The 23,619-nt window shown below is 36.8% G+C and overlaps 1 protein-coding gene across 10 annotated transcripts in view; it reads right to left on the reverse strand.

Annotated features, from left to right (window-relative positions):
* LOC127849614 (DNA-directed RNA polymerase I subunit RPA1-like) overlaps positions 1-23,619 on the reverse strand; it is a 110,272-nt gene that overhangs the window by 19,046 nt on the left and 67,607 nt on the right. For all 10 annotated transcript variants that reach the window (XM_052382352.1, XM_052382349.1, XM_052382345.1 and 7 more), the window contains 15 exons: positions 22,506-22,644; positions 21,288-21,402; positions 19,313-19,505; positions 18,667-18,822; positions 17,658-17,774; positions 15,980-16,191; positions 15,059-15,143; positions 11,707-11,907; positions 9,674-9,802; positions 8,579-8,743; positions 5,931-6,121; positions 5,069-5,189; positions 3,933-4,037; positions 2,822-3,040; positions 1,990-2,213 (listed from right to left, as the gene is read on the reverse strand). In XM_052382352.1, the coding sequence (XP_052238312.1) occupies positions 1,990-2,213; positions 2,822-3,040; positions 3,933-4,037; positions 5,069-5,189; positions 5,931-6,121; positions 8,579-8,743; positions 9,674-9,802; positions 11,707-11,907; positions 15,059-15,143; positions 15,980-16,191; positions 17,658-17,774; positions 18,667-18,822; positions 19,313-19,505; positions 21,288-21,402; positions 22,506-22,644 (2,372 nt within the window). The remainder of the gene's footprint in view (positions 1-1,989; positions 2,214-2,821; positions 3,041-3,932; positions 4,038-5,068; positions 5,190-5,930; positions 6,122-8,578; positions 8,744-9,673; positions 9,803-11,706; positions 11,908-15,058; positions 15,144-15,979; positions 16,192-17,657; positions 17,775-18,666; positions 18,823-19,312; positions 19,506-21,287; positions 21,403-22,505; positions 22,645-23,619) is intronic.

Consider the following 23,619-nt stretch of genomic DNA (forward strand, 5'->3'; position numbering starts at 1 on the left):
GCACGCGCTGTTACTAAACAAAACATGCCGATACATTTTCCACCAGCGTAATAATACTGAAATATAATTATGAATGAAAGTCGCGGATCTGATCGACAGAACAGCCGAAAGCTATTTTTATGGGCGGAACTTCACATAAAATAGTACACAAGAAAAATAATATACATTGTACAAATCTTTAGTCAAACCAGGTTAAAATCGAAATAATTCGTGTACTTTATAGTTTGTTGTTGAATAACTCACAACCGGAAAATTAGATGCATGGTTTCAAATGCTTCGCTCTCGTGATTTAATCCTACGCATCTTAACTATTGGCTGTGGGTGTGACAACAAGCTATAATGTATACGAATTATTTCTTAATTATTTGGTTTGTTATTGTCAGTAGCCAACCTACAGCCAGACATTTGTTTGGTTCAGTTCATGTTTGTAAGCTATTATCGAGTCAACAACGATTTAAAACATCGGTATAGACTTACACAGATTAATAATATTGACAACGATGAAAAAAAGTCCGATAAAACAGTACACAAACAATAATGCAATAGCAACTGATAAAACCAGTTGAGAAAACTAGTATGTTCCGTTAAAAAAATGCCTAAGTGAAGGAAAAGGAAAAATGTCCTGCCCCTTGGCGGCCATGTTTTTCAAGCAACCGGCATCATTTTTAAACTCATCCAAGATATTATTGGGATGAATCTTCTGACCAAGTTTCATAAAGATCGGACAATAAATGTGGCCTCTACAGTGTTAACAAGATTTTACTATAGCCATAAATAGTCATATAAGGAAAAATGCCCCGCCCCTAGGCAGCCATGGTTTTTCAAGCAAAGGTAACCATTTTTGAACTCATCCAAGATATCATTGGGACAAATCTTCTGACAAAGTTTCATGAAGATTGGAAAATAAATGTGGCCTCTAGAGTGTTAACAAGGTGTTAACAAGGTTTTACTATATAGCCATATAAGGAAAAATGCCCCGCCTCCTGGCGGCCATGTTTTTTAACCAACCAGCATCATTTTCGAACTCGTCAAAGATATTATTGGGAGGACATTCTGACCAAGTTTCATGAAGATCAGACCATAAATGTGGCCTCTAGAGTGTTAACAAGATTTTACTAAAGCTATATATGGAAAAATGCCACGCCCCTTGGTAGCCATGTTTTTCAAGCAAACGTTACCATTTTTGAACTCATCCAAGATATCATTGAGACCAATCTTCTGACCGAATTTCATTAAGATTGGACAATAAATGTGGCCTCTAGAGAGTTAACAAGGCAAATGTTGATGCTGCACAACGCACGATGGACAAAAGGCGATCACAAAATCTCAACATGAACACCTTGTGCTCAGGTAAGCTAAAAAAGACTTGAGATATCTGAAAACATGGTACAATGGCACACAATCTTGAGATATCTGAAAACATTGTATGGTACAATTTCCTTATATCGAGCGTCTCCTGATTTTGATCACTTTGTTTACATAAAGAAACCGGCACTCGAGCTAGCTAATCAGTTTAGTAAATATCAGCTGATCCTTTCACTCATCCATTTATATTTGATGGTTGACAGGTTTGATCTGTTGTCCTATATTTATAAATAATACCATAAGGTCATAAGAAGCCTTGACCACAACAACCCACCTTTGCTTGGCCTCACCATGACCACAATAACCCACCTTTGCTTGGCCTCACCATGAACACAACAACCCACCTTTGCTTGGCCTCATCATGAACACAACAACCCACCTTTGCTTGGCCTGACCATCAACACAACAACCCACCTATGCTTGGCCATACCATCAACACAACAACCCACCTTTGCTTGATCTGGCCATGAACACAGCAACCCATCTGTGCTTGGCCTGAAAATGAACACAACAACCCACCTTTGCTTGGCCTGACAATCAACACAACAACCCACCTTTGCTTGATCTGGCCATGAACACAACAACCCACCTTTGCTTGGCCTGACAATAAACACAACAACCCACCTTTGCTTGGCCTGAGTGTTGATCCTCTTCCTGATCAGCTGCAGCAGCTTCTTGTAGTAGACCTTCTCCACAAAGGTCAGGACCCTGTCAGGGGTCACCACGTATTTGTCCTTGTAGCAGACATGAGGGAGAAAGGTGAAGGTCACCCGGAACATACGTCTCCGCTGGCTGCGCATCATGTCCTTGATTGCCATCCACTCTACCACCTTCACGTCTTGTAACAACTGTAAACAGCAGCATGAAATGTAGGATATATATTTATCGATAGTTTTACCCAATACAAAATGTGCTGGCAATAATCATATCAACTTGATTTCTTGTAACAACTGTAAACAGCATCATGAGCCTCTCTTTGGGAAAATGGGGCATTATGCATGTGCATAAAGTGCTGTTTTAGATTAGCCTGTGAAGTTTGCACAGGCTCATCAGGAACGACTCTATCTGCCTTTACTGGATTTTGCTGGAAAATACTTCTTTTTGAACAAAAAATACCATGAAATCTTAAAGAGTCTTCCTGATTACCATGTGCAGATTGCACAGGCTAATCTCTGACGCCCCTTTACACACATGCATGTCTTTCTATTTTTTGCTTAACCAATAAAATATGTGCATATTTGCAGAAACAAACAAAATCTAGGTTTTTCCGCAAATACTTTGTACATGTATACCAGCTTTTGTTCAATAATTTTATTTAATACCTGGTATCACAAATCTTATGTACTAAGACATCTTGTGCACACTTGTTTCATGGCTAAACAGTGGGCGCCACAACACCATGACGGGATAATATTTCAGCTTGATTAACATATGCAGTATTTGAGATGAGAAATACCTCGTTTAGATGAACCCTCGTAAGGTGTTTCTGAAGCTGTTTTGCTTTCAGCCCCTTCCCAGGGTACACAGGCACATCCATCGCGGGTGTCTTGATCTGCTTGCTGCCAACCATAAGCACCTCGCGTAACCGTGGGATACCCAGGGTGACGTTCATCTCACCGCGCCCCGCGAAGTGGAACGTGTTCAAAGTCATCTGCGTGGAGGGTTCCCCGATGGACTGTTTGTGTAAAAGAATGAGATTATCAATATTATCAAAAGTACTTATTCAAAGCAATTATAGAGCATACAATTAAGCTTTATACTCACATAATAATAAATACATTTATAAATATATCCACTCCTAAAATTGATGCGTGAAGTTTATTGCAAGAAAACAAAACAAAAAAAACTCTTTCCAAACTGATAATCAAATCATATTCCTGAAAAGTATTAATTTAATTTTGACTGATTAACAGGGTTGAACTAGTGTTTAATGATGATGAGTTTATTTACACACCTTATCATAACCAAAACCTCACGACAAAGGGTGATTTGTTTATGTTTTTGCGCCAAGTGTTTTTTGGTTCGGTAGGAACATCAACAAAAATGGAGAAATATGCCTTTTTGTGCAAACAAACAAAAAAATAAATAAATATCTTCCTTTTTAATCTACCTTTTTGATCATGAAAGAAAATCTTACTTTCAATAAAAACATATATCCCAAATCCCATCTCAGAGTGCACCTTAAATTCCTTTTTTGCCCCCCCCCCCCAATCACATTAAGCCCCCTAAAGTCCCCATGTGTCTCTAAAGTTTAATTGTGTCCACAAAGTCCCACTGTTCCCCCTAAAGTTCAATTGTACCCACTAAGTCCAACTATGACCCCTGAAAGTCCCATTATGCCCATAAGTCCCAATGGGCCCCTTAAAATTTAATAGTTCCCCAAAAGTCTCATTGTGTCCACTAATGTAATATTGTGCTTCCCAAAAAAACGTTTTTCGCACAAAAGTCCAATTGTGCTCCTCAAAACCCCATTGTCCCCCCCACCCTAAAGTCTGATTTTGCCCTAAGTCCCATTGTGTCCCCCAAAAATCCAGACTGCAACAAAGTCTGATAATGCCCCGACGTACCTGAGCACTCAGCAGCCCCACAGGCTCTCCAGGCTCCACCACAGCCCGGCGCAGCTTCTGGTGGATCATCTCCAGGAACGACTCCTCAGACATGTGCATCCTGGGCTGAAAGCAATTTGTTTACATCTATCAGTCAACATTGCTTACAAGTTGGTCTTTATGCACGAATGTATTAGCCTTGTTCTGAGAAAAAATGGGCTTAATGCATACAGTGTATGCTTAATGTCGTCCCAGATTAGCCTATGAAGTCTCCACAGGCTAATCTGGGTCATAACTTTCTGTCTTAACTTAATCTCCAAACGAAAATTAAACAACAGCTGATAGTGTTGTCCCTGATAAGCCTGTGTGGACTGCACCGGATAATCTGGGATAACACTTCAAGCACATGATTGATGCCCTGTTTTCCAAGAGCAATGCTCATATATTAAGACATTTTGATTGTTAATAAATTATATTTATATAAAATAAAACCATTGATGTATTTAAAAAAAAACAGTAATGATGCATGTTTAAGTTTCCATACTCATGAAAAGTTATATTGACAAGATTGTATCCTAAATAGAATAACTGTTTTTCATTAAAAATAAGCTTGATCTAGACCAATTATTAATATACAACACAGCTGAAAAGAGTACTTTAGTTTATGCCTATTGACTCACAATTAGGTTCACAAGTGCCAGGTTAATCTTTATTCAGGAAATACGTAAGTTTATTCATTTAATGGTTTACTATTACTCTGAGACTGATTTATTTCTTTTTAGCTGTTTTTCTCATTTAAAAACATACAGTAGAAGCTGTTGTGTTTTATCACATATCACACACAACACAATTTTTGTACATATTTTAGTTTTAACAAATCTGCCTATTGACTCATTGACTATAGTTAAAAAATGCAAGATTAATGCAAAAGGTTAAGTTCATACATTTCATGCTTTGCTATTATTCTCATACTGCTTATCACATGTTCATTGAAACAAACACAGTATAAACTGATGTGTTTTATTACACTGAATAACACATTAAAGATTTTTTATGCATTGTAGTTTTAAACAGTCGTTTAAGTTGATACACATATCATTATTTCTAATGTCATTTCCATACCAATTTCACACTGAACCCTATTATAATTTACTTACCAAATGGACTCGAGCAAACTTCTTGATGTCAGAATCCACTTTCTCGGGTAGCACACCTGGTTGGTAGGGAGTGAACTGGGACATCAAGGGGTCCGGACATCGACCCTGGTTCTTGCTGTACCTGAAAGCAGCAAACTGAAACTTGTTAAGATCCGTTTTACAGAGGCAATGCCTCTTTTAGGTTAATAACAATATTTTAAAATACTGTAAAATTATTTATTTACTTTGACATGAAATTTTATTGTGTTTAAAAAATTTACATTTTGTGGCAACGTTAATTCATGATTTTAAATTTTGGGGGATAATGATGAATTGGCATTGTTCATTTTCCCATTAGTTTATGTTTAATTCATGGAAAGGTCAACCTAGGAAATCGAGGAAAATTAATTTCCCAATAATAATTATCATTTCTTTGTATCAAATTTTGGGAAGTTTAGATAAAACTGTTCGAAAAAAGGAAAACAGCATAAAATTTCTCAGGAAAATAAAGTTGCTAGGCTATTAAACCAACACAAATTTTCACAAAGTAAAATTCAAATCAGATAAAAGCGTAAGTCCTCAAGACTGTTGTAGGCTAAAATGAGCCATTTTTCATAAATCAAGAGTTTCAAACTAATGCCCAACTAAATCACATTTCCTATTTTTAGGACAATTTGACAACAAAACGCTCAACCTACTCCCAGAGAGAATGATACATGCATGTTTGAATATTTAATGCTCTAAAGACTACAAGGACTACATGGGACAAGCTTGTATCAACTGACAGACATGCAGGCAGACGTCCATGGCAATCCAGTCTACTCTCCTCTACTTTGTTGTAGGTATTAGAAGTACACAAAACGAAGAAACAAGCATGACTAACTTGTGCTGTTTCTTCTTGTTCAGCTTCCGCCACATGTTTGTCAACTGCGCGTCTCTCTCTAGCCTTCCAGGCATTGTCTTTGCTGACCCATGTCGATCCACCTCTATATTCTGACAGAACGTCAGGAAGCCAGAAGTCCGGATCTTTTTTCCTGGGTCAGAGTAGCCATGCTTTTTTCGCCATTTGTGAATCTTTAAAGATCAAAAATATTATCACTGGTTCATGATACAGTAGAATTGCAATAACTCGAGCTGGCGATTTCTCGAAAACTGGCGATAACTCGAGCATTAAAGGAAGTCCCTAGCATTTTCCTTTAATTTCTATATAAAAATACCAGCAATAACTCAAACATGTGATTTTCGAGGACGTGTGCCGGTCCCTGAAAGGCATTTCACACCTAATTAACAAGCAATTATTCGAGGACACTTTCTTGTCTGATCGGTGCTAAAAATATTTGAGTTGTGAAAACAACGCAATCAAGCAGACAAAAGACGCTTAATTAGGTGTGAAGTTAGTCGCAGTTTGAGAAACACTGCAAATTGTCATCCTTTGAGATGCATATCAAAGCTACACAGTTTTAATGATAATTAAATAATTACCAGCAATCGATAATTATGACAAGAGCACCGCCTTGCAGGTGCAGACCGCTCATCTATTTTCTTTTTAAAGGTGAAGGGACTCTCAATTTCAATCTCTAAGGAAGGAGGGGTGGAGTGAAGAGGGATGTATAGTGTGGGGGTGTGGTCATTTATTACATTATCTTCCAAAAATGCGGAAAAAAATGCATTTTCGGGGGGGGGGGGGGGGGGAGGTGGGGGGCTGGGGGGGAACGGATTCTTGGGTGCGATGGTTGGACGGTATTTCAAAAATAAAAAATAAAAATTAATTTTTTGTTTTTTAACCGTTTCAAAAAAAAAAAATATTGGGGGGGGGGGTGGGGAGGGGTATAGTGTGAGGGTGTGGTGGTCATTTGTGAGATGATCTTAAAAAAAAATGGGGGGGGGGCGTGGGGGATGGTTTGGGTGGAGTCTATTGTGGTACGTCAGGTAAGAGTTGTTTTGTCAAAGTATCAATCAAATCTTATCATAAATAAAGAAGTTATGGCAATTTTAGCAAAATTTAATAATTTGACCTTGAGAGTCAAGGTCATTCAAAGGTCAAGGTAAAATTCAACTTGCCAGGTACAGTAACCTCATGATAGCATGAAAGTTTTTGAAGTTTGAAAGCAATAGCCTTGATACTTCAGAAGTAAAGTGGATCGAAACACAAAATTTAACCATATATTCAAAGTAACTAAGTCAAAAAAGGGCCATAATTCCGTAAAAATGACAACCAGAGTTATGCAACTTGTCCTTTAACTGTACCCTTCTGATAGTTTGTGAGTGTTCCAAGTATGAAAGCAATATCTATGATACTTTAGGGGTAAAGTTGACCAAAACACAAAACTTAACCAAATTTTCAATTTTCTAAGTATAAAGGGCCCATAATTCCATCAAAATGCCAGTCAGAGTTACATAACTTTGCCTGCACAGTCCCCTTATGATAGTTAATAAGTGTTGCAAGTATGAAAGCAATAGCTTTGATACTGTAGGAATAATGTGGACCTAAACACAAAACTTAACCAAATTTTCAATTTTCTAAGTATAAAAAGGGCATATAATTCTGTCAAAATGCCAGTCAGAGTTATGTTACTTTGCCTGCACAGTCCCCTTATGATAGTTAGTAAGTGTTGCAAGTATGAAAGCAATAGCTTTGACACTTAAGGTATAAAATGGACCTAAACACAAAACTTAACAAAATTTTTCAATTTTCTAAGTATAAAAAGGTCACATTATTCTGTCAAAATGCACGCCAGAGTTATCTTACTTTGCCTGCCCAGTCCCCTCATGATAGTAAGTAAGTGTACCAAGTTTGAATGCAATAGCATTGATACTTTTTGAGAAAAGTGGACCTAAACGCAAAACTTAACCGGATGCCGACGCCAAGGTGATGACAATAGCTCATTTTTTTTTTTCAAAAAATAGATGAGCTAATAAAATGTATGGTATAAAACAGAGCGTATAAGATAATTTTTCATGTGCATGTACGTACCTTGTGTTCTTTTTTAAATATGCTACATGTACATTGAATATTGATTGAATATTTTTTATTATATAATGTGTTTTGTATGTATGTTGATTAAATTAAATAAATTTACGATCATCCTTATTGTTTAGTTTATTTTACTGTAACCTTAAGCGATTTTTACAAAGCCTTTTCTTTCTCTAGCACCGTCTTACATGTAAATAAAGCATTTGCAGTCAGAGTTAAGCATCATCAACCGAGACAATGAAAACAAATACCATGGATTACTCCAGCATCAAGGTCAGTCCCGTACTTCCTCGAGTTATCGCAGTTTTACTGTACTTTACTTTGTTTATTTTCTTCTTATTTCACCCTTCTGTGAGCAGAAATAATCAGACTTCAAATTGTATACATTCAGAAGAAATCAGTGACTTATAATGCAGCATTTATTATTCCATTTTATTATGTCCTAAAGCGCAAAAAGTGAATAAAAATGTATAAATCACACAGAAAAAAAACAACTTAAAAGTTTAGATTTCCATATGCAGCTGTTTTCTGAATTCCAGCCTGGATCCGTGACCTACCTGAGTAACCAGCCGGTTGATACGACTTTCCTGTTCCTCATCCACCTCCCCAGGCCTGTCAGTCGTGGAGACCACTATCTTGTGGTTCTCTACCAACAGCGGGAACTGCTGGGGGCCCAGGAAGCCCGTCTTGTGAAGATCAAGGCCATCCTCACCATAGTAAAACTGAAATTTGTTTGAGCAAAGATCTTGGAAAATGGGGTTTAATGCATGTTCATAAAGTGTCGTCCAAGATAAGGCTGTTCAGTCTGCCCAGGCTTATCAGAGCAAAGACTTTTAACCTTAACTGGATTTCTCACTAAGAGGAAACTTTCTTTAAACAAACAATACCATAAAAGCACAAAGTGTTGTACCTGATTTGCCTGTGCAATGCTAATATGGGACAACACTTTACACATGCATTCAGCCATGTCTTCCCCAAAACACTGCTCACAAATAAGCATTCATTCCTATAATTAAACCTAGGTTTTTCTACCACTTTTGTTGAAAAATTCATTTGAATGGAAAATCATCTTCTAACCAAGTGGCATTTTTAAGCCAAAAACACTTTAAAACATGTCTTTGATATGGAGTCCCTCCAAACAGTACTGTAAGATAACATGTGATATCAGAGTGACTGTTTTGTAATGTTGCAGATTTAATTAGAATATGGTTATCATTTGTGGAAAACACAACCAATAATTTCTAAGACCCATAAGCCTGGCAAGAAACTAACACTTTGGCCATCATTGTCTACTTTATTTCTTTCAATACATCATGTACACAGCATTTACCACTGTTCTTTACATTAGCTTATGCCAGCTTTGGAGAGTACTTAGCGAGCCTCAATCCCTGAAAACTTGGCATAATGCATGTGCGTAAAGTGTTGTCAGAGATTAGCCAGTTCAGTCTGCACAGGCTTATCAGGAAATACACTTTCTACATAGACTGGATTTTCTTTTTAATGACACTTCTTACAAGCAAAAATTCAAAAAGTGGAAAGTGTCATACTTGATAAGCCTGTGCACACTGCACAGGCTAATCTTGGATGACATTGTAAAACCAGTTTACCCAGAACAAGGCTCATATAAATTTCTGATCATAACTGCCAGGTACCTGTATAATGCTGTTGTCACTGTCTCGCACTGTAAGGTCATAGTTCACTTTGATTCCCTCCAAGTGCTTGATAAGACATCTCTGCAGGTAACCACTACGACTCGTCTTGACTGCTGTGTCTATTAGACCCTTTGGAATGGAACATGAATTTATTAAGTATATTCTAGCCCGTTACCTCTCAGATACACATTCTGACACTTTTCTAGTCATTAAGAAAATAACATTTAAGGAAGACCTTCCTTGCGAGATTCAAATTTTGAAGGCTTCACTTCCAACACTAAGATACTGATGAGCAGCAAACAGCATAAAACTTGAATCTATTGAGTTACTTGCAGGCTGTTCTGGTTTTATTCTGGTTGCATTAAGCCATTTTTACTTTGCTTCTGAATGGAAAAGGGGCATGCAGTTATACGTTTCAAGTGTTAACCTTCTACAAAAAAAACACTGATGGAGAAATAAATAAACTTAATTTTCATTGGTGTTGGGATATCCATGATATTTAATGAAAGTAAACTGATGAGAGAATAACATGAAAAGTCATTCTGAATCATAAATCCTGTAAGTTATTACTCTCCTAAATATATATTTGTAAAACATAACTTGCAGTTACAACATGCATGTTGATTGCTTGTATGATAATGTATAGAAATACTGTGAAACCAATATTATTTGTTGGACATTTATTTTCATAGATTTTCATGGGTCTGCCCAACCGCAATATCCAATTGTCAAAGAATATTAACTTCCTTAAGATCTTATATCAGACATTATAAAAATCAACAAATTTAAGATCTAACTAAAATTTAAAAAATGAAACACTTTAACAAATCAAAACAAGGGCTGTTTGTAAAACATGCATGCCCCCCATATGGGCTGTCAGTTGTAGTGGCAGCCATTGTGTGAATACGTTTTTTGTCACTGTGACCTAGTGACCTGAAAATCAATAGGGGTCATCTGCCAGTCATGATCAATGTACCTATGAAGTTTCATGATCATAGGCCTAATTATACTTGAGTTATCATCAGGAAACCATTTTACTGTTTCGAGTCACTGTGACCTTGACCTTTGACCTAGTGACCTGAAAATCTATAGGGGTCATCTGTCAGTCATGATCAATGTACCTATGAAGTTTCATGACCCTAGGCCTAAGAGTTCTTGAGTTATCATACGGAAACCATCTGGTGGACGAACCGACCGACGGACCGTCCAACATGTGCAAAACAATATACCCCTTCTTCTTCGAAGGGGGGCATAAAAATTAAATTAACAAGAGATTGCCAAGCAATATTGTCCCCTACCGGTGAAACTCCACCATTGTCAGAATTTTATACATATATATTTGTTGCCATAGCAACCAGAATTCTTGACATTGGAACTAAATTAAATGACGTGCATAATCTCCATATTGGCATGTATCTATGTTTCAAGTTTCATGAAAAAATATTAAGACCTTTTAAAGTTATCGCAGGATACAGAAATGTGTGACAGACAGACTAACTGACTGACAGACTGACTGACTGACTGACAGACAGACCGAGTGCAAACCATAAGTCCCCTCAGGTTTCACCGGTAGGAGACAATAAACAGTAACTTTCCTGAATGAAATGTTATACATAAATAAACAAAATAGATTGAATGAATTGAAATTTTCCAAAAAACTTATATACATGTATCAAGATATCTTCCAGTGACATAAAACAAATGGGCTAATCTGCACAGGCTAATCAGGGACAAAACTTTCTGCTTTTGTGATTTTTTTTTGTTTAAAGTAAGCCTCTTTCTTCTTAGCAAATATCCTGGTAAAGCGGAAAGGGTCGTCCCTGATTAGCCTGTGTGGACTGCACAGGCTAATCTGTGAGGACACTTAACGCCCATGCATTAAACCCCCTTTTCACAGAGCACGGTCCAAATATATGTCCAATGGGGAACAATCAATAAGTCTTAATATATAAAGGCTTTATATCCAATAAAGCATAAATATATAGGTTTTAGCTATGAAGGCTACAACTGCCATTTAGTGACCCTAAAAGTACCTCTCTGCCAGCCATACAGTGGAAGAAATACTCCTGTGGTCTAATTCCAGTGAGGAACCTCCCTGTGACAAACCCCCCTGCCCGTGGGGTCATGTCGTAGGGCATGAAGGAGGGGAGGGTGCGCCCACTTAACATCAGCGGGGGACGTTTACCCTCCAACTCGATCTGACCCAGCAGGCATGAGATCTGCATGCAGTTCACCTAGCAAAACATGGGAATTGTTAATCAAGGAAGTAGAATATATTTGTTATGAAATGCCATAAATGCACTTGTTTGTGCAATTTACACAAATTATGAAGGATAACAGTTGAATTAAAATTTGAATTAACAATTAAATGGTCAAATGGTTTATAATCAATTTTAAAAGCCCATACTGCATCAGCGGTTCTAAAATAAAGCTGTCCGAGTCGTCAATTTCCCCTTCCAGACAAGCAGTTTTTCAAAGCTGGCTTTTCCAGGGACAAGTACGATTTCTGTGGTAAACATTTTTCGAGAACGAAACTACTCCCAGAGCTCCAGATAAGGGCCGTACAGCCGTAAATACGCCTTTTTCATGAAGATTTACGCATTTATTTTTATAAACTGGACGTACAATTACGACATTAATATCCATTTTACGCATTTACGAAAAAACTCTGGCCGTACCGATACGTCTGCGTTGGCGCGGCTTGATTTGTTGGTCTCTAACCTAACGGCGCTTTTCGTTAATTTAAATTACCGAAAAGTTGTAGACTGGGTTCATAAATTATTGTCTATACTGTAGCGTGATTTCCTGTTACTTGTAAATCCGTCAAAAACGATATGTCTGCGCGCAATTGAATGCCAGCTTAACCGAAAGCGGCTCAAAACAACACTTTGTTGTCATATAATGACTACATACGGTGTCTTCTAACCATCCTGACATTAAATCTGTAAACCCAGAAAAAGACATAGTCGCCCCGATAATAAACTATTTGATTGCATCGGTGGCGTAAAACGTTAGAAAACACGATGGGAAACGGATGAGACAGTGAAATAAGTGTTCATTTACTTAGCTTACTAGTTTGCTTGTGTTTTCTTGTAAAGAAAAATGAAGAAATAGTATTAGTCATGAGTTTTAATGTGTAGTTGTATTAGCATCATAATTCAGAATGGAAAACCTAATACAGTAACTGTTTAAGAAGCTACATATATGTATTATAATTGCTACAAATGTTTCTGTAAAGTCAGTTATACACCCTTCAATATCCAAGAACACGGGTAGTACAGTACTACCTGTATTTTTGGATATGGTAGTACAGGTACTAATTGATTTTAAGCGTTACTCCTTTTCTTTCTGTCAGTGGCAGTACCGTTACTAATTTCACAAATCCTTATCTGGAGCTCTGTTCTCCATTATCCGAAAATCAAAAACTAAAGTTTATATAAATAGCTAATGATAAATCTGCGGACTGGCACACGTTTTAAGCTACAAGGTAGGTAATTTTCCGATAATAATTATTTAATGTAGTGAACCAGTCCACGCGTATATAGCAACAGCCAATCACGCATAAGATAAAATTTTTAGTAGAGAAACCAGCGCACATGTGTATAGCAAAAGCCAATCACGCATAGGAAAACATTTTTTGTACATAACAAATGTTCTACCGACATGCAGCAAATATTAGATGTTGTTTTTTTTAAATAAAACCACTTCAACTTCAATTCATGACGCAAATCAGACCAATGATAAACAAGGGACAAAATTGTCACAAAACCAGGTTTTCATTGTGAAAAAAAATCTGATAAAGGGAGACAACTCAAACTGAACTTTTGAAATGAAAAAACAAAATTAACCCCCTTTGTAAGTTTGTTTTAAAATAAATATATATTTTTAGTCGTGGCGACCTTGACATTGGAGATATTGACGTGATTCTTTCGTGCGACACACCGTCCCATGATGGTGAACAAATGTGCCAAATGATTTTAAAATCTCATAATGAATGACATAGTTATAGCCCAGACAAGCTCATTTATGGCTATTTTTTACCTTTGAAATCAAAGTGTGACCTTGACCTTGGAGATATTGACGTAATTTTTTCGCGCAACACACCGTCTAATGATGGTTAAAAAATGTGCCAAATGATTTTTAAATCTCACAATGAACGACAAAGTTATGGCCCGGACAAGCTTGTTCCGCCCGCCCACCAGCCCGCCAGCCAGCCAGCCAGCCAGCCCGCCCGCATTCGCCAATCTAATTACCAGTTTTTTCCTTCGGAAAACCTGGTTAAATATGTCAAAAGACCAGTATTCAGTGAAGTCTATGGGACCAGCGTAGAAATTCTAGTCACACACATTAACTGAGAATATTTCATTTCAAGTGAATTTTCTTGTCATTTTGAGATTATTAAATAGCCGCGATGGTATCATGTGTGACTGAAAAGTGTTCTTATTATATGCACATCTTGCTTTTATTGTTTGTTCATGTGAATTCTCTAGTGAACTATGTTTAAAATAGAAATTAACAAAAGTGTATGACTATGTTTGTATTATTTGCTTAATTAGAAATGATCTTTTCCTTTATCTATCTTAAAAGATCGGACAAGTACTTTGGTACGGACAAGTTAATTTGTGGGTCCAACTTGTCCGTGAAGTAGACTCTTAAAATATTTCAGAACCCCTGGTCTTCTTTGCAACATAAATGCTGTCTGGCCCGATGACAATCAACATATGTCAGTACAAAAAAAATCCTTTTTGCCTTTTTCGGTTTTCATAAGTAACTATGTAGCTGTTTAATTGAAGAAGAAAGTTACTGTTATTTTTTTATTTTGTGTCATACTTAGGGAACTATACTATAATTTACATTTTTTTGCTCTTATTGCCTAAAACTATCACTGCCTAAATTAAAAACAATACCCGTGACATTAATTGATATGTATATGTTACTGCTTCATTAAATCGTTTCAGTCTAAATCTGCTCATTACCATTTGTCAAAAATGCCACCATAATTCAACAATCCAAACCATGTTTATATTTTGAACTACTGCTGTAAGGAAATGTATACCCTGGAAGTTATTGGCTCAGTTATTTAAAATATTATACAATTTATTTAAGTTACAAAACAAATTGTTATTTCAATTTATTTGCAAAGTAACAACCATTATTTTAAGTGAATTCCAGAGATGATATCTATTAAACTTCAATATTCTGCATGTAATTTGTTACAAGATCATAATTGATCATTAATTTCTTTTAGATGCAAACCAAAAAGTCACTTCTAGTTTGAATATGTCTTAAGGACTAGACATGGCTGTTAATGGTCTGCCCTGCTTGTTTTAATGACTGACATTGCAAATTGAAAGTAAGGACGTTCTTACGCCCACTTGTCCCTACCATAGAACCTTTAGCACCAGACTGCACCATAAGCTGTAGATTGTTATCTGGGAACTGCTTTAACAGGCCCCGTCCCATACAGGTACTGAAACATCGGAATATGTAAGAGCTTTTGTGACAAAATTCTCACATTTGAAAAATACCAACAGCCGGGTTTCAAAATACTGAACTAACATTTTTCACTACACAAGCTCTGTTAGTAGAGTGCAGGACCAAAAATATGGGGATCATGTCTTTGATCTTGGATGGAGATTGGTTATAGAATAATTTCTATAGCAATTCTTTCCCTACCACTGATTCAAGTGGGTCAATTATCAGTTACTTTAATAAGTATGTGCACTAAGCACTGTTTCAACAGCTTACTGAGGAAAAGTGGGTAACCTGACTGCCATGATATTACTGAAATACTATTGAAAATGGCAATCAATCGAACAAAAGATATTTTTTGTATACCTTTACCACATAGTTGTGCATTTTGATGCATTTGCAGTCCCTTACAAATTTAATTTTAATTTAAGGACTTTCTTACTAGATTCAAGTTTTAAAGGCTTCATTTCCAACCCTTAGATACTGATGAGCAGCAAAAAGCATAAAACCAGAACAGACTGTGAGCTACTCGCAGGCTGTTCTGGTTTTATGCTGTTTGCAAAAGCCATTTCAACTTTGCTTCTGAGAGGGAAAGGGTTAAACAGCTTACTGAGGACAAGTGGAAGTAGGTAGCCTGACTAACATGATATATCTAAAATACTGTTGAAAATGGCAATCAATGCAACAAAACAAATAAATAAAGAATTAAGAACAAACAAATTTACTAAATAATAAAGTATGAGAGATATGAGAACACTTGTTAGTTAAAGAACAAACAAATTTACAAAATAATAAAGTATGAGAGATATGAGAACACTTGTCAGTTTCCCTTACTTGACAATGTCATTCTGTATATCGTTGGTGTGTCCACGCATGTTCATGTCGAGTTCTCGCATGTGTTGCTGGTCTGGAGCATGATGGGCCTTCATCAGACCAGTGAAAACCTTCCCGATGTCAGCCTCATCATCAATACCGAGTGTTTTACGCGCTACTGACTCTCCAACCAATGGAGAGTGCTTCACAATCTTTGACCTTTTTTTGTCAGCCTTTCAGTAGATAAAATAATATTACACATCCAAGTATTTTCTTTTTACCATTAGAACAAAATTAAAATAGTTTCCAATTCTTGTTAAATAAAATAATTGTACAATAACCCTATTGGTAACTTGCTTATTTTGATTAGATACCTAATCATTGAAACTGCAAGTGATTGTTATTAAAATTGAGGTTTCAATAACAAAGATGCCCCCAAAACACATGATTGCACACAAAACAATCAGTAAGACAGGACACAAACAAATCCAACAGACAGTACTTACTTCCTTTTAAGCATCTTAACAATGTAAACAGGCTGCTGTGATATCTGAGCACATTCAAAACAAGTAAATAGGAGTTGCCCTCATAAAGTTGTCAATTAGTTAATGGAATACAGCCACCATCTTTTCATTTTCATTTATATATAGAAAAAATAGAAAAAAAACATAACTGAAACTGTGCCCAATTGTGTTGCAGCTTAAATTAATTCCATAACAACAAGATATGTCTCCATAGGAAGACATAATGCCCCCAAAAAACGCTTTTTCAAAACCTAAACGCAGATTTCAAAGCCTAAACGCGGACCCTAAGTTCAAGGTCAAGGTCAAAGGGGTCAAAATTTGTGTGCGTATGGAAAGGCCTTGTCCATATACACATGCATACCAAATATGAAGGTTACATCTGAAGCAACATAAAAGCATTTTTCGAAAACTAAAGGCAAAAGTGTGACGGACAGACAGACAGACTGACAGACTGAAATGCAATAACTATATGCCCACCTTCGGGGGAATAAAAACTAATACATGAAGATTCTCCAGCTGTAAACATTTTAGCAAAATCCACCAATCATTTTTTATCAGTTCAGTATACAGAATTTTGGAATTCCTTCCATTATGATCAAGTTCACATTAATGGTAAACTACACATTAAGGTAAATTAGCAGTGAGGGATATCCACCAAAGCTAATGATGAGTGAGGTACAAAAACTTCTGGGCATGCCTATGTACACACATGTACATGTACAGACTGTACGAGTTGACAAGTGTAACATTTAGAGACTCCAACTTTGTGGGAACATAATTAAATTGATTTCAGACTTATTTTAAGTACTAGTAAGTTGTGCCCTAAAAAATCCTGATAGGATAGGATGATATTTACATAGTAATACATTGTATTTGTTAATAAACATGCTAAGAAAATATATTCTAAACATATCAAACAAAAACAAAATTTTCTAAAACAAAATATGAACAAAAACAAAATATTTTTAACAAAAATCCTGATAGGATAGGATGATATTTACATAGTAATACATTGTATTTGTTAATAAACATGCTCAGAAAATATATTCTAAACATATAATGGGAAATAATTGATGAATTATTATTTTATCATCTGGAATAAAGAAATTATATTTCCTATGTTACCTGTTTGGTAACAAGGATGTCCTTGACCCCCAGAGTGAAGCCTATGTTACCTGTTTGGTTACAAGGATGTCCTTGACCCCCAAAGTAAAGCCTCGTAGCTGCAGGAAATTCATGAAGAGACGTCCAAAACACGTCAAAACCTGACCTGCCACAGCCCCACCATACAGCTATAAAAAGGTACAATGGTGTACAATTGAGTCAAGTTCTGAGCAAACTGGGCATAATGCATGTGCGTAAAGTGTTGTCCCAGATAAGCCTGTGCAGTCCGCATAGGCTTATCTGGGACTACACTTTCCGCTTTTATGGTATTTTTAGTTTCAAGGAAGTCCCTCCTTACCGATAATCAAGTTTAGGCGGAAAGTGTCGTCCCTGATTAGCCTGTGCAGACTGCACAGGCTAATCTTGGACGACACTTTACGCACATGCATTAAGCCCAGTTTTCTCAGAACAAGACACAATTTATGTCAACACCTGTCTAGCCTCCTACCCTCCATATAGCTACAACAGGGTGCAATAGGAAGCAATTAACAATGTCAACACCTACCCTGCATACACACCGCCATACAGCCGCAATAGCTAAGGTACAATAATTGGTCGTATGTAAATGTATGTAGAGGAAACGGTAAATATTTTGAAAGACCTTGTTTTTAATCACTAAAATTATGACGCTTGATTTTTTTTGTTATTTAAGCACTTTAGAAGAGCTATTCTGGCAACGCTATCAGATTAATTGTCATGCCAATACAGGGAAAATCTTCAACCAACTTCATTTACTGTAAAGATAATATATCAACAAATATAAATAATATCTGGCAGAAAGTACACTGGAAAGATACCAATCATCCAGTTGTAAAATAGAATTACTTTATGTAATTGAAATGAGCCTCATGGCTTTTGTTTCCTATATATTAGGAGTATGTAAGAGACAAAAATACAGCAAACACACACACACAAATTGACCACATAAATCTACACTTTTGTAAAACAAGATTTACAGTTTCCCCACTTTTAGAACCAGACATTTCCTAAACCATCCCAACCTCGGAAATGCACACTTACCTCATAACAGCAGTGGACCAGTCCGAAAGGCGTGGGCCCATAGTGGCCCTTATCTAGGACACCGCAGAGCAGCTCCCCATGCCGTATCACCACGTCACTCTCACACATACCATACTGGAAGATCTCCGGCATGTTCACTGGGGTTTTAACCCATATCTGCAATAAAAAAGTGTACCTATGTTTTATTCACCCATTTAAATAATCTTTCTTACTCAGAAAGATTGTTTAAATTGCAACATGGGTTTAAACTACAATATATAGCATACATATGTTGTATTAATCCATTTAAATAATCTTTCCTATTCAGAAAGGAATTAAATGGTGTTGTTTTTAAACAAAATACTTCTAGTACTGAAAAATCCATGTTTAAGAATAAAGGATAAATACATTACCGGTATAATCAATTTTGTCGATTCGAGATTGCCGTGCCTTAATGATATGGTGTCTGCCTACCATTGGTTTGATCCCCAATATGGGAGCTTCTTTTCATCTTCCCAAAAGACATTAAGTACTGATTCTAGGCATGAAATGGACTCGAAAGTGTTTCAATAAGCCTAAGGCTTTCGATGCAATAGAGCTTAAATAATTAGAAATTTTAACTAAACTTAACTTATATTATTTGTGAATTCCGCCCATAGTTAAGTACCTTAGCGGGTATTTTTGACTTCCCGGTCAGTGACAGTGCCGGTCTGTCTGGAGGGATGATGTTCAGGATGACAGTGGAGAGCACCTGCTTGCCAGACCACAGCCTGCGCGGACGGACTATGGAGGGGGCCAAAAGCTTCAGGCGCCCAGGCTTATCTACTAGGGCCCCATAAACGAGCCTGCAGTAGTCTTGCCTGAAATACACCAGATAGTGGTAAAGTTACCACATGAGCCTTGGGCATGTAATAACAACGTTTTAAGTCTAAATTATAGACTCAGACTTATATTTCCCATTTAATAAGAAATGTGTTTGTCAGAAACACTATGTCCCCTTCTGTGACGCTTTGATTTATTTTGATTTGTTTATCATTTGGAAGGTTCAGATAATTATCTCCCTTCAAAGCTAATTACTTCCCTTGGATTTGTTTTTTTGACCTTTGACCTTGAAGGATGACCTTGACATTTCACCACTCAAAATGTGCAGCTCTATGAGATACACATGCATGTCAAATATGAAGTTGCTATCTTCAATATTGCAAAAGTTATGGCAAAATGTTTAAGTTGGAGCAGACAAACAAACAAACCAACCAACCAACCTACAGACAGGGAAAAAACAATATGTCCCCCACTATAGTGATGGGGGACATAAAAATCAATTTACTAGAGATATCAAATAATATTAAATGAATGAAAAGTGATCTTTTCGTAGTTCTGTTTATTTTGAATACGTTTGTTTAATGACAAGAATGATGGTTAATATTTTGATTCTATTCTTTAGTCTGAGTCTATAATTTAGACTTAAAACGTTGGTGAATTCAAGCCTGCAGCTCTGGTAAAATATGCATTCATGCATAATAAATACATAGGGTCTTCTTGCATAAAGTTTCCTAGATTAGCAGTGCACTTTGCATGGACCAATCAGGGACAACACTTTTGGCCTTTTCTACATTTAATATAAGAACAGACTCCCTTTAAACAAACACACCATAACGGGGACCACGCTCGGCTACAGGTGCAGTTTTGAATAAATGAAAGCTTGTCAGATTTTTTTTTTTTTAAGGTCACAGTCACCTTGACCTTTGACCTAGTGACCCAAAGATGGGTGTGGCGTGTAGAACTCATCAAAGTGCATCTAATTATGAAGTTTCAAAGTTGTCGGTGGAAGCAATCTGATTTTAAAGCCAATTTTCAAAACCTTAAAAAAATGTCAAGGTCTTAGCACGATGCGGACGTAGGGCTGGCTATGACAATACCTCAGGTTTTCTATGAAAACGCCGAGCTAAAAATACCATAAAAGCGGAAAGTGTCGTCCCTGATAAGACTGTGCTGACTTCACTGGCTAATCTGGAATAACACTTTACGCACATGTAATATGAAAAGTTTTCTCAGAGTTCAGCTCATATGTTTAGTAACAACACGACTTTATCAGATTGTCACTAATGTTATGCAGAACAAACTTTTATTCCAATATTCTTTAATACTTTTAAGCAATACTTTCTAGCATCAAGCATACTGATATCAACAGATTTCATACTATAGAATAAATAGCAATCAAACGAAATTGTTGATGTGCCGACAGCATTATGCAATATCGGGTGATGGCTTCTATCAGCATATGCATATATATTCAATGCAGCTTGTATTAAAAACTTTAAAGGCATTGAGAATGTCCTAAATGTTGTTAGTTTCAGCCATTTTTTTTACAGCTTTTAACCTAACCAGTATCATGTAATGGAGGGTTGGAGAACAATATCCTGATACTTTCATATTTTTGGAGCACCCTACTTGCTGTCTATGAAAGTGGTCTAATATCTTAAATGAAGGCTTTAAGACTGGAATCTAGTAAGAAAGGTCTTAAATTCAATTTGATATATTAAGGGACTACCAACGCATCAATGGCGTATCTGATTGGTGAAGGGTCAAGCTGGCAGTTCTGAACTCATGAAATTTCTACTGAGCGGCACAAATCATCCCACCTGTCGAAGAAGCGCCCCCTGATGGTAAGGGCCACCCCGGACACCATGTGGTCCTGGATGAGGCCGGCCAAGGGAGTGCCGTCCTTTGGCACCAGGTACTGGAAGTCTGTGCAAACTGAAAGAGATACATTCCGCACAGGCTAATGAGCGACAACACTTTCTTCCTAGACTGGATTTAACAAGAGACTTACCTTAAACAAGAAATTCAATAAAAGCTGAAAGTGTCATCCCTGATGAGCCAAATGCAGACTTCACGGGGTAATCTTGGACACCACTTTACACAAATGCATGAAGCCCAGTGTTCAAAGAACAGGGCTCATATATGGACCCATAGCCCCAAAACTCTCATAGAGATGGGAAAGAAGCTTTCGGCAATAAATTAATCTTAAGTTTCTTGCTATTTGCGTTTTTAGGTCTTTTAATATCTGAATGGCTTGAACTAGAAATATGGATAAATTATTAATATTCAATTGCTTATTTAAAAAAGCAAAAACTACAGAATTTAACTAAGAACGTGTGATCAGAACATTTTTCTGAACTTCTACTTAAAATTAACATAATTTTTAACAAGCTTATGTGAGTACCAACCCAAGGCTCATATCCACATGCCCCTTAGCAAACACTAAAGTAAATTTCTTATAAGCAAAAAATTTCAATTGTGACTGGTTTAAGCTTACAATGATTTAATTCGACAAAGAATGATAGTGTTTCTCATTTTTTCATAAAATTGGTAAAAAACATTGATTTCATACCAAAACATTGAATACATTGTATATATAAAAAATTGCTTAATTAAAACTCAATGAGGATACCACTGCAGGATTGTCCACAAATACACAATTTAAGTTATATGACAGATTTGAAAAGCACAAGTAAATTAATGGTGAATTAAACATGTGTAGAAATACATCCTCAATGCTAAACATCATTTTATCATTGCTTATTGCACCAAGAAAAGAGCTCACCAGTCTGTTAACCCTTTGCATGCTGGGAAATTTATCGTCTGCTTAAATAGTGTCTGCAGCATTTTTAGAATAAGCAATTTCTTTGATTTTTTTCAAAGAATACTATCAGAATAGCAAACAGTTTGGATCCTGATGAGACGCCACGTTCTGTGGCGTCTCATCTGGATCCAAACTGTTTGCAAAGGCCTTCAAAATTTGGTTCCAGCCCTGAAAGAGTTAATGGTTCTTATTTATCCTTTCAAACAAAACCAACCTAAGTTATAAGCCTCTGCCCTGGCGATCTCGTTCTGAGGGAAATGTGCATTCATCTCATCACCATCAAAGTCAGCATTGTACGCCTTACAGTTGGAGTAGTGCAGTCGCAGAGTCTTCTCCCCTGTGAGGACTCGAGCCTGGAAAATGACGCAAGTGTTATTATCTCCCCTTGTAAAACAAAATACTATAGAGAGCTATTGGTTCAAACATAACAATAAAGCATTGTTTTTATTTATTATCCATCAACTTTGGGGTCAATTACATGATATACAAACATATCTTTTCATTCAATCCAGACAAAAGTCCCACTGTTAGTATAACACCAACTAGAGCTTTGTCACAGACGTGACGAATACCTCCATATGCCGCATTGACACATAATATTTTGCATGTCGTCTTCACAAAAAACAGCGGACACCATGCTCAATTTTTAAAACGCACTAAGTGACCCCTTGACCTAGTTTTTGACCATCTCCATAAAACTTCTGACCAAGTTTGGTGAAGATCGGATGTAAACTACTTGAATTAGAGAGCGCACACCATGCTGAATGTTAAAAAACGCACTAAGTGACCCCGTGACCTATTTTTAGGCACGGCATGGCCCATGTTCAAACTTGTCCTAGAGATCATTTAGATAAAATTTGTGACGAAGTTTGGTGAGGATTGGATGAAAACTACTTGAATTAGAGAGCAGAAAAAATGGTGAGGTTTAAAACGCACTAAGATACCCTGTGACCTAGTTTTTGACCCAGCATGACCCATATTCAAACTTGACCTAGACATCATCTAGATACAACTTCTGACCAAGTTTGGTGAAGATTGGATGAAAACTACTTGAATTCGAGAGCGGACAACATTGTGATGTTTAAAACGCACTAAGTGACCCTGTTTTGACCCGGCATGACCCGTATTCAAACTTGCCCTAGACATTATCAAGATACAACTTCTGACCAAGTTTGGTGAAGATTAGATAAAAACTACTTGAATTAGAGAGCAGACAACATGGCGAGGTTTAAAACACATTAAGTGACCCCGTGACCTTGTTTTTGACCCCGCATGGCCCATGTTCGAACTTGACCTTTACATCATCTAGTTACAACTTCTGACCAAGT

This window comes from Dreissena polymorpha, chromosome 11, assembly GCF_020536995.1.
Source record: "Dreissena polymorpha isolate Duluth1 chromosome 11, UMN_Dpol_1.0, whole genome shotgun sequence".
Classification (NCBI taxonomy): Eukaryota; Metazoa; Mollusca; class Bivalvia; order Myida; family Dreissenidae; genus Dreissena; species Dreissena polymorpha.